The sequence below is a fragment of the Lonchura striata genome, unplaced genomic scaffold (genome assembly GCF_046129695.1).
Source record: "Lonchura striata isolate bLonStr1 unplaced genomic scaffold, bLonStr1.mat Scaffold_82, whole genome shotgun sequence".
In the NCBI taxonomy this organism is placed as follows: domain Eukaryota; kingdom Metazoa; phylum Chordata; class Aves; order Passeriformes; family Estrildidae; genus Lonchura; species Lonchura striata.
Window position 1 is genome coordinate 3,600,463 of NW_027461187.1, and position 11,896 is coordinate 3,612,358.

At 47.1% G+C, this 11,896-nt stretch overlaps 1 protein-coding gene across 1 annotated transcript; it reads left to right on the forward strand.

The window, feature by feature from the left end:
• Positions 1 to 1,758: 1,758 nt before the first annotated feature.
• On the forward strand, positions 1,759 to 3,576 carry LOC144248740 (syncytin-2-like). The gene is made up of 2 exons (XM_077790735.1): positions 1,759 to 1,870; positions 1,997 to 3,576. Exons 1-2 carry the CDS (start codon positions 1,759 to 1,761, stop codon positions 2,947 to 2,949), a joined length of 1,065 nt encoding a protein of 354 aa, XP_077646861.1. The 3' UTR covers positions 2,950 to 3,576.
• Positions 3,577 to 11,896: the final 8,320 nt, after the last annotated feature.

Here is an 11,896-nt window from a genome sequence, read left to right on the forward strand (position 1 = left end):
GAGCTACAGGACAAAAGGAAAAAGCTTATTTCCTTAAACCACTTAATTATCGGCTTGGAAAACAAATTGGAATTCACAGGTTTCTATATTTACCAAATTCCCCAAAGCCCTTGCTAGGGCGAGATTTGCTAGAACAACTTGAGGCAAAAATTGTTTTTCAGAAAGGAAAAATTGAATTTCAAATTCAAGAAGAACAATTAGTGGAAGTTTTGAGTCTAGCCTTAATACAAACTCAAAGCCATTCTGAAATACCTAGAGAGGTTTTGGACCCGGTATATCCAGGGGTTTGGGCTAGTGAAGTTCCGGGGAAAGCCAAAAATGCAAGCCCTGTCGTAATCAAGTTGAAACCAGGAGTAAAGCCGGTAAGAATTAAACAATATCCCTTAAGGCTAGAAGACAGGGAAGGAATCAAAAATATTATTAATCGATTTCTGCAATACAATTTGCTAACGGAATGCGAATCAGAATACAACACTCCGATTTTACCCGTTAAAAAGGCAGATGGAAAAAGTTATAGATTAGTACAAGACCTAAGGGCAATTAATAAAATAGTTGAAGACATCCACCCGGTTGTAGCCAACCCATACACACTATTAACTAAATTGAGAGATACCTTACATTGGTTTACTGTACTGGATCTCAAAGATGCCTTCTTCTGTTTGCCGCTGGCCTCAGAAAGTCAGAAGCTATTTGCTTTTGAATGGGAAAATCCGGATTCAGGAAGAAAAACACAATTAACTTGGGCAGTACTACCACAAGGATTTAAAAACAGCCCTACGATTTTTGGAAATCAGTTAGCTAAAGATTTGGAAAATTGGACTCCCCCAGATGGTAAAGGAGTCCTCGTGCAATATGTTGATGATCTTTTAATAGCCACTGAAAACAGGGAAGAGTGTCTCTCATGGACTATAGAACTTCTCAATTTCCTAGGAATGAATGGATACAGAGTATCCCAACAAAAGGCTCAAATAGTGCAACAGCGAGTAACTTATTTAGGATTAAAAATTTCCAGAGGACAAAGAGAATTGGGAACTGAGCGAAAAGAGGCAATTTGTCGCACCCCGGAGCCTCAAACAGCCAAGGAATTGCGGACATTCTTGGGAATGGCAGGTTGGTGCCGCTTATGGATATACAACTATGGTGTAATAGTTAAACCTCTATATGAACTGCTAAAGAAAACCCGACTTAAAATAGAATGGACGGCAGAGGCTCGAGCCGCCTTCAAGAAACTTAAAAAGGAACTGATGAAGGCTCCGGCCCTCGGCTTACCAGATGTCTCTAAACCCTTTTTATTATTCTCACATGAAAGACAGGGGATGGCACTTGGAGTATTAGCCCAAGAACTTGGCCCCAAGCTTTACCATCGGCATTATTGAGAATAAGAGTTAAACCTCGGACAAAGGAAAATTTAAGCCCTTTTGAAATATTATATGGGCGACCCTATCAACTTCAATTTAAAGGTGAAAAATTGGCACAAATTGGGGAAGGATATTTACTGGAATACATGAAAGCATTGCAGAAACAATTATCAGAAATACATAAAAATGTTTTGGGTACTAGAGTAAGGGGATTAGATCACCCCCTCCATGCCTTTGAACCTGGTGATTATGTATATGTTAAGAATTTTTCAGGACAACCCTTGGAGGAAAAGTGGAAAGGTCCATATCAAGTGCTGCTGACAACATTCACTGCGGTAAAGATTAAAGAACACCCAGCTTGGATTCACTACTCGAAAATAAAGAAGGCCCCTACGAAACCATGGACTGCTACTCCCGTAGGACCTACCAGATTGCAATTTTCCAGATTATCTTGACCTATGGGGGAGCCTGGGCACGGTGGGATTTGAATCTTCATCTTTCGCTGACGGAAGGTATATCTCGAACTCTGAATAGAACTAATTGTTGGATATGTACACATATGCCTGAATACAGTGAAAAACAGATCTTGTTAATAGGCATCCCCATACCTGGTAATAATCCGTGGACGAGATATTGAGAGAATACCACCTGGGTAAATTATACATATAGAGCTCAGCCATTAAAAATTCATAACCCTCCAATTAAAAAATCTTACTATAAATGTGTGCAGAGGTGTAACCCACCTAAAGGATTAGATAAAGTTGGGAGTTGTAATAACGTCCAATATGTAGGAAATCAAACGGGTTGTAATAAAATAAAATATATCGGGTCCCCCACCTCTATTAATAGTACCCTCTGGCCAGTTCCAGAAGGAAAAGGATGGTATTGGCTGTGCAATGATACTGCATGGAAAGTGTTACCTGAAAATTGGGTGGGAACATGCACCCTGGGAGCCGTAGTCCCAAACATAACTATACATAATCATTTATCCGAAGGTTGGCTTCAAACACATATTCGAAGAATTAGACGGGAAGTAGAAAATCCCCTAATAAAAAGGCAGAATGCATTTCATTCCTTTGCTAGATGGTTTCTCCCTTGGCTAGGGGTAAGTGAATTAGAAAAAGCTATAATAAATATTTCAGCAGTAGTAGAAGACATTGAAAATAAAACAATAGATGCAATTCAAGCACAGCAGATTGAGATAAATAGCCTTGCACAAGTAGTGCAGCAAAATAGAATGGCTTTAGATTTATTATTGGCTTCACGAGGGGGGGTTTGTACCATTATAAATACAAGTTGCTGTGTATATGTAGATCAGAATAATCGAATTGCTACAGATTTAAGTGAAATCTGGAAACAGACTAAGATACTCCATGAGGTAACCAAGGATGACACCTCGTGGGGATTTGAAGAATTGTGGAAAGTCCTAACATCCTGGTTACCTAATTTGAATTGGTTAAAACAACTTTTTATTTCCGTAATACTTGTAATATTGTTAATTATCATAGTCTGGATTTTAATTAAGTATGTCTTACTTTGTAACAAAGAAGCAACTAATGTTGAAAGATATAGATATGGAGGCGTAATATGATTGCAAAAGAATTTGCAATGGTTATAGAAAAGGGGGGACTTGATACAGGGACCTGACCTGTTCAGAACTACTTAAGGGTTAAATGACTAGAAAAGAATTAAGTGAAGAAAACGTTATGTGCTATGTATATGCACCAGTATCCTGTTATTCTAGACATTAGCAAACAGATGTAGAAACTTTGTCCTTGGCTATGTATTTTACTCTGATAAGCTTCCTTTACTCTGATAAGCTTCCTGATGATATGTAAAGAATGCATACTCAGCAGATGGACTGTGGTCAGTTGAATAGGCCATATATCATGAAAGGAGGAAAAGATGGGGCCCAGAGCACAGAAAAACTACCACGCATGCTCGAAATAAAAGTTCAACTAGCGGACAGAGTGATGAAGACTATGGACGACCACCAGAGGACCCCTGACGACCACCGAAGACCACCCAAAAATGCAACTACGCTTGCGCATCCTTATCTCGGAATAATCATGAATATGTAAATAATTTTCAGGACTTGTAATGAATATGCATGTTTTAGTAAGATAAATCACAGCTTTCTTAGCTGCACGATGCACATGTTAAGAAGAGAGATCCCCCATGTGCCCAGCGCTGCAATAAAGAATATCTGCTGCCCGGATTGCTTCCGTCTTTGATTCACTGCTCAGGGGCACAGGAATCCCCTCGGTCACTGCTGTTCATTGTCCCTGCTGAGGGTCAGACACTCTTGGAGTACATTCCCTCAATGCTGAATTTGTACCTGACCCAAGAACTGCACTTAGTCCCCAGCACTGATATCCAAAAAAAGAAAAAAAAAAAAAAAAAAAAAAAAAAAAAAAACAGGGGAAGGCAAACTATGTGAAGCTCATGGTATTTTACACTGTCTAAAACTTGCCAAGTCGTGGATCTTAGAAGTGAGATCCATTTGCAATTAGTGGGAAGGAGAAGTAGTGAAAGATAGAAAAGGGTAGCCTAAAAATAAACAGAGAAAAACATCTTGGATTGTTTCTTTCCATTTTCATTTCATTTCTTAAAAGCTGTTTCCGTTTTCCTAGAATCTTCTCCACAGTCCTGTTTGCTGTTTCCAAGAACCTTTGCTGGAGGACAAGGAAGCTTTGAGCAGCTTCTGTCACAAGATGTGCCACCAGCTGCAGCTTCTCTTGGCTTTCCACACCGTGTGTGCAGCTCGACTCTTGCAGAAAAGTGGGACAAATAGTTGAAGAATTTTACAACTTGTTCTTTCTTTTCCTTGTGGGCTGGGCAGTTGGGCCATTGGTGAGATTCTCACTGTTATTGTTCTGCCCTAAGAAACCATGATGGGCTACCAGGAATTGTCAGGGAATGCAAGCCTGACTGAATGCAGAGAAAGAATCTCCAGAGCCTGCAGCCAGAAATGGGGAGCTCTCTGATAATCATTCCAACATCCCTATGGACAGCTTGAAAGTGATGTAGAAGATGAAAATGGGCTGACAGAGGGAGTTTGTTTCTGTGTTCATTTTAGAAGATTCCACATCTCATGCACCGATATATATCAAGAGTTCAATCAGTTCATGAAAAGCACCAGAACAATCTGGACCTTTCAGGAGATGACTGTAAGAACCTGAAAAGGAGAAATGCAGGCAATGACTTGGTGAACTTTGTCTGGAAGAAGGGTCACTTTTCCCAAATAATTTCTAATCCATCTCCTCTGCATTTGTCTTTCTGAAAAAGGCCATTTTCATCCCAGATTCCCCATGAAATGGGAACCCTGAGCTTGTGGAAGTGCCTGAAAGATGCCCTGTTCCTCTGCAGGGACACTCGGGCTGAGACAGGAGCCACAGCCCTCTCTGGGGAAGCTTCCTCCAAGCTGGAATTTGTGCCGTGCTGGGAGAGGAGGAGGAGGGGAGAAGGCTGGCGCTGTGTGGCAGGAGCAGGAGGTTTGGGCCGCAGGACATTCCGTCTGCGCCGCTGCCCCGCAATGGGCGGGAACGCTGTGGGGAAGACTGGGGGACACTGGAGCGGGATATGGATGGCACTGGGGGGACTGGGAGGGCCTGGGAATGAACTCAGGTGTATTGGGAGGGACTGGGCTGTGCTGGGAGGGACTGGAGGGGCACTGGGGCTGTACTGGGCTGTACTGGGGATGAACTGGGCTGTGCTGGGAGGAATTGGAGGGGTTGAATGGCCGTTCCCGCCTCTGCCACCTCCCATTGGCCGAGGCTCCCGCCCATCACAGCTCCCAACCAATCAGCGTCAGGGATCATGGCTTTGGGGGCGGTGCCTGGAGTCAGCGGCGTCTATTCTTTTTGCTTACAACTCCCATAATGCCCCGCAGCCCAATAGAGCCCCATTGGGGCCGGGACTACAACGCCCGGCATGCCCCGCGCTCTACAAAGACACCCTCCCCCCCTCCAGTATCCGCCCCCATCTGCCCCATACAAAAGTGTCTCCCGAGGCCTTCCCGGACCCCAAACGCCGCGTCCGAGCCACTTCCGGGATACAGCTCCCGTCATGCTCCGCGGCGCACAGGCAGCGCTGTTCCAGCCGTGACTTCATCTCCCGTCATGCCCCGCGCCCCACCGAGAGCAGCTGTAGCTGCGCCTAGAACTCCCGTGATGCTCCGCGGCCCCGTTACACCGCATTGTATCCGCGCCTACAACTCCCATCAGCCCCCGCGCCCAGCGAGCCCCGCCCGAGCCCCCCGAGTGCTCCCCCGGACCCCGAAGGGCCCCAAATTCCCCTCGCTGACCTCCAGGGCCCCGGACCCCCGAGTGCTCCCCCGGACCCCGAACTGCCCCTCGGGATCCCTGAGTGCCCCTCCAAGCGCCCGCCCGGCTCCCCCAGGGGTCCCCCAGACCCTCAAGTTCTCTCTGAATTCCCTCCCCAGACACAAAACTGCCCCAAATCTGCCCAGAAATGTCTCCGTGGGCCCCAAAGTGGCCGCTTTTACCCTGCCTGTGAAAATGATAAGAAATTATGACAAAAATAATACAAATAAACAAAAATTAGAATAAAGAGGGCAAAATCAATAGCCAAGAGTGGTCAATGAATTAATGAAGGGAATTGTGTTACTTAGAACCAATGACCAATAAGTTTTTAGTTAGAAAACACATATAGAGATTTTTTTATAGAAGCATTAAAATTAAATAATAAAAGATTTAATAATATTTTTATGCATAATCAAAATTAAATTTTAATTGTTATTAAGCTAAAATTAATTAATTGTATTCGTTTATTAAGATTTAATTAAATTTTAATTATGAAAAAATGCATAATTTTTTAAAAAACTTTTGGCATGTCAGCCCCAGGTGGGCAATATCTGTCGGTAAGGGGCATGTGGTAAATGGATGTGATTCATGCTGAATAAGTTGTTGTCCTAGACTGCAAGGCAAGATGTATTCAATTGCCATCTGTTAGAGGTTGGTTCACTGCATTGTTTATTTTATCTTTTAGTTTTCTTCCCTAATAAAGAACTGTTTTTCCTGCTCCCATATTTTTGCCTGAGAGTCGCCCTTAACTTCAAATTTATAGCAATTTACAGGGAGGGGGTTCTACATTTATTTTTTTCCCCGTTTCAGGGAGGCTCCTGCCTTCCTTAGCAGACTCCTGTCTTTGCAAACCAAGACAGATTTTGGCACCCAAAGTGTAGCTCGAAGGCAAAGAAACAAAAAAGGGAATAACATTTCTTGAGTAATCCAATTTTTGATTTTTGTGTGCTGCTACAGAAACCTCGTTAAGCGGCACCCTGTGCTCCAGCCTGCCCTGGTTTGGGTGGCACGGAACCGTGGCTGCATTTCTCCATTTGCAGGCCCTGATCTAAACACGGCTCCTACAGCCAAGGCTGCTGTGGCTGTTCTCTGGTTTGTTTTATGGGTGAATAAGGGGAAGAATTCAGGATCTTTAACTTCCTCTGGGAAGCAGGCACATGGATTCACAGCTATCACACACTAACTGTGTGCTTTTGGGGTTACTTTAATAATGGCACCTACTGTGAGGAAATGACACCGGGGGAAATTTTCTCCCAAGCCTTTAACCATCTCTTTGGGGCTGCCCCACCAGTTTGTGAAGGGCTCAGATCCACTCCAAATACCAATGATATCATACAGGGGCTGTGTTGCTGTTAGCCCTGTTCTATTTGGCACTGAGAGACAAGGGAAGATTAACCTGGATAACCACCCTGACACCCAGCCCAGAACCTGACACGGCCCCAGAGACCAGGGATGCTGCTGCCCCAGAGCCTGACCCTGCCCCACAGCCACCCCAGATATGAACCACCCAGACTGGGTGGGGGTCTGGTGAGGGAGATGCAGGAGATGCTGAAGGAGTGCATTTCCCCAGCTGGTGAGAAGCCCTCCCCCTGCCTCGAAAAAGGAGAGTCTGATGGGGCAGCAGTGGAACCCACAGATGTTAGAACTGTCCAGGTTCCAGCTGAGCCACAAAGGCAGCCACAGCCAGCAGCAGTCGCCCCTGTAGAAACAAGGAGGTCTAAGATGGAATCAGAGCACCCAGATAAGGGAAGGCCCTCACAACCCACAGGGGAACCAGAGGTTGCGATCATCACCGAGTCCCTGATGTACAAAAGTCTCCGTAACCTGCACAAGGACATTGTACGTCAGAGACGTGAGGCTTATACAACCTGACTGCTTCAAGTCTGAGACCTCATGGGTACAGGTGTCCAGCTGGATGGTGGTGAGGCAAGGAATATGGGACCCTTGACCCACGGCTCAGGTATGAATCAGATTTTTGTAAGGGAGCCAGGGTCCCTTTCCCTCTGGGAGTGGATTTTAATGAGTGCCAGAGAGAGGTTTGTTCACAGGGTGAGAATGCAGGAGCACCAGCACAGAACATGATGGAAAACCCTTGAGGAAGGGACCAACAGCTGAAGGAAATGGCAGCATTGGAGGTACTCTTTGGGAGGGATGGACAGCATGATAATGACCCCGACAAGGTCAGGGGCACAGGGAAAATGCTGTTGAGTCTGGCAAGGCTGGGGCCATCTCAGTACACCACCTTCATTGCCACGATTAATGCTGATAACAGCCGAGAGACAGTGGGCTCTGCTGCCAACAGCTGAGAAATTGTGAGAGTATGATCCATGGCCCAGTGCAGGCTCATGGCTCTGCTGTGGGCAAGGAACTCAAAGAGGACATGAGGGAGATGAGGGAGGAGGTGAGGAGGAACAGTTCCCACATTTGCCCCAGTGTGAGTCACAGGCCCCAAAGTCATAGCCCAACGTTCCCCAGCCAGAGAGAGAGGGTACGCCCCACGGGCTGGCCTGGGGTTCTTTCTGCGTGACCATGGGGAAGACATGGGAAGGTGGGATGGGAAACCCATTTCTGTCCTGGCAGCGTGGGTGTGTCAGCTCAAGGAGGGAAGCACTGACCGAGGGAATTCCAGTAAAGTGAAGGTAGCCTCAGCCTCCCATGACCGAGCTGCTGAGTATGATTTGTCAGATCACCTTTAAAATACCTCTACCATGTATGCCTAGGAAAGAAACAATAACCAGGGTTAGAGGGGCCCTGTCTCTAGCCAGGGAGAAGCACTGGAAAACTGGATCTTCTGGATGGTGTGGATCCGATGGCCTGGCACATCAGAGCCACAGAAATTTGAAGCCTTAGGTGACACTGGTGCGCAGTGTACCCCAATGCCATCGGGACATGTGGGGGCAGAACCTGTTTCCATTGCCGGGGTGACGGGGGGATCGCAGCAATTGACCCTGTTGGGAGCTGAGGTGAGCCTGGCTGGGAATGAGCAGCAGAAACATCCATTGTGACCGGCCCAGAGGCCCCGTGTGTTCTGGGCATAGACTTCCTCCAGAACGGATGTTACAGAGACCCAAAGGGACTCAGGTGGGCTTTTGGCATAGCTGCTGCAGAGGCAGAGGACATTAAGCAATTGAACACCTTGCCTGGACTGTCTGAGAACCCATCTGCAGTAGGACTCCTGAGGGTGGAAGAGCAATGAGTACCAATTGCCACCTCAACAGTGCACAACCGGCAGTATCAGACAAATCAAGGTGCTTTGATCCCCATCCACAGAATGATCTGTGAGCTGGAGAGCCAAGGGGTGGTCAGTAAGGCCCACTCACCCTTCCACAGCCCCATCTGGCCTGTGCACATGTCTGATGGAGAATGGAGATTGACTGTGGATTATTGTGGCTTGAATGAAGTGACTCCACCGCTGAGCGCTGCTGTGCTGGACATGCTGGAACTCCAGTATGAGCTGGAGTCCAAGGCAGCAAAGTGGTACACCCCTGCTGACATTGCTAATGCATTTTTCTCCATTCCTCTGGCAGTAGAATGCAGGCCTCAGTTTCCTTTCACCCGGAAGGGTGTGCAGTACTCCTGGAACTGACTGCTCCAGGTGTGGAAGCAGAGCCCCACCATCTGCCATGGACTGATCCAGGCTGCACTGGAAAAGGGTGAGGCTCCAGAACACCTGCAGTACATAAATGGCATCATTGTGTGAGGGAACACGGCAATGGAAGTGTTTGAGACAGGTGAGAAGATCATCCAGATACTACTAGAAGCTTCGCCATCAAGAAAAGCAAAGTCAATGGACCTGCTGAAGAGATCCAGTTCCTGGGACTGAAATGGCATGACGGATGGCACCAGATTCCCACTGAGGTCATCAACAAGATCAGGGCTATGTCCCCACCAACCAGCAAAAAGGAAACACAAGCTTTCCTAGGTGCCATAGGTTTCTGGAGAATGCATATTCCCGAGTATAGCCAGATTGTGAGCCCTCTTTATCTGGTTACCCGAAAGAAGAATGATTTCCACTGGGGCCTTGAGCAGCAACAAGCCTTCACCCAGATCAAGCAGGAGATCGCTCATGCTGTGGCCCTTGGCCCAGTCAGCACAGGACCAGAGTTGAGGAATGTGCTCTACTCTGCATCTGGGAACAATGGTCTGTCCTGGAGCCTTTGGCAGAAGGTGCCTGGGCAGATTCGAGGCCCACCATTGGGATTCTGGATCCAAAGTTACAGATGGTCTGAAGCCAGCTACATCCCAACAGAGAAGGGAATCTTGGCTTCCTATGAAGGAGTTCAAGCTGCCTCGGAGGTGATTGGCACAGAAGCACAACTCCTCCTGGCACCCTGACTGCCGGTGCTGGGGTGGATGTTCAAAGCAAAGGTTCCCTCCACCCACCATGCCACTGACGCCACATGGAGCGAGTGGATTGCCCTCATCACACAGCATGCCGTATTGGAAACCCGAATCACCCTGGGATTTTGGAGATAATTACAGACTGGACGGAAAGTGAAAACTTTGGCCTCACTAACAAAAAAGAGCAGGGAGAAGTGACACAGGCTGAAGAAGCTCCACCATACAACCAACTACCAGCAGAGGAGACCTGCTACGCTCTTTTCACTGACGGTTCCTGTCGCATCTTAGGGATGAACCGGAAGTGGAAAGCAGCCGTATGGAGCACCACACGCCAAGTTGCACAAGCTACTGAAGGAGAAAGTGAATCGAGCCAACTTGCTGAGCTCAAGGCCGTTCAGCTGGCTCTAGACATTGCTGAAAGGGAGAAGTGGCCAAAGCTCTACCTTTGTACTGATTCGTGGATGGTAGCCAATGCTCTGTGGATCTGGCTGGGAAGGTGGAGAAAGGCCAACTGGCAACATAGAGGAAAACCAATCTGGGCTGCTGATATATGGAAAGACATTGCCTCTCGGGTGGATAAACTAACAGTGAAAGTCCATCATGTAGATGCCCATGTCCCCAAAAGTCAGGCTAATGAGGAGCACCAAAACAATGAGCAGGTAGATCAGGCAGCAGGAATAGAGGTGTCAAAGATAGACTTAGACTGGCACCATAAGGGGGAGTTGTTCCTGCCTCGATGGGCCCATGATACCTCAGGCCATCAGGGCAGAGATGCCACCTACAAGCGGGCACGAGACCGAGGGGTGGCTCTAACCATGGACAGTGTTTCCCAGGTTATCCATGACTGTGAGACATGTGCTGCCATCAAACAGGCCAAGCGGGTGAATCCTCTGTGGTATGGTGGGCGGTGGTCCAAGGACAAGTATGGGGAGGCCTGGCAGATTGACTATATCACACTGCCCCAGACACGCCAAGGCAAGCGCTACGTGCTGACCATGGTAGAAGCCACCACTGGATGGTTGGAAAGCTACCCTGTGTCTCATGCTATAGCCCGTAACACCATCCTGGGCCTTGAGAAGCAGGTCCTTTGGAGGCATGGTACCCCTGAGAGGATTGAGTCAGACAATGGGACTCATTTCAAGAACAGCCTTATCAACACCTGGGCTAGGGAACATGGCATTGAGTGGGCGTACCACATCCCAAACCATGCACCAGCTGCAGGCAAAGTGGAGAGGCACAATGGACTGTTAAAAACAATCTTAAAAGCATTGGGTGGGGGTTCTTTCAAAAATTGGGAGCAGCATTTAGCAAAGGCCACCTGGTTAGTTAACAGCCAAGGTTCCACCAATTGAGCAGGTCCTGCCCAGTCTGAGCCCCTGAATATAGTAGATGGAGATAAAGTCCCAGTGGCACATGTCAGAGGTTTGTTAGGGAAATCAGTGTGGATCAATTCTGCCTCAAGTAAGAAAAACCCATTTGTGGGATTGTCTTTGCTCAGGGACCAGGTTGTACATGGTGGATAATGCAGAGAGATGGAGCAACACGATGTGTACCTCAGGGGGATCTGACTGTGGGGTGAGACTCGTGCAAATATCACTATTTGCTGGATTTTACTGCCAGTGTCTGTACACGAAAACACACAGACATGAGACAGAAGGAAATGTGTAAGGCTCAAAGGTTTGAGCAAGTGAAATAGAAGGAAATATGTATGAGTAAGTGAAAGATGGAAGTTTTTACTTGATGGAGTTTTTACATGATGTTGAAGATATGGAGGTAAGGGGTGGAATGTCCAAGGGTGACATTATGGTGTTTGTATCTCCAATCGTGTGTTCTGTTTATGTTTGATATTATGTTCTGTGCTCTCAGAACTGA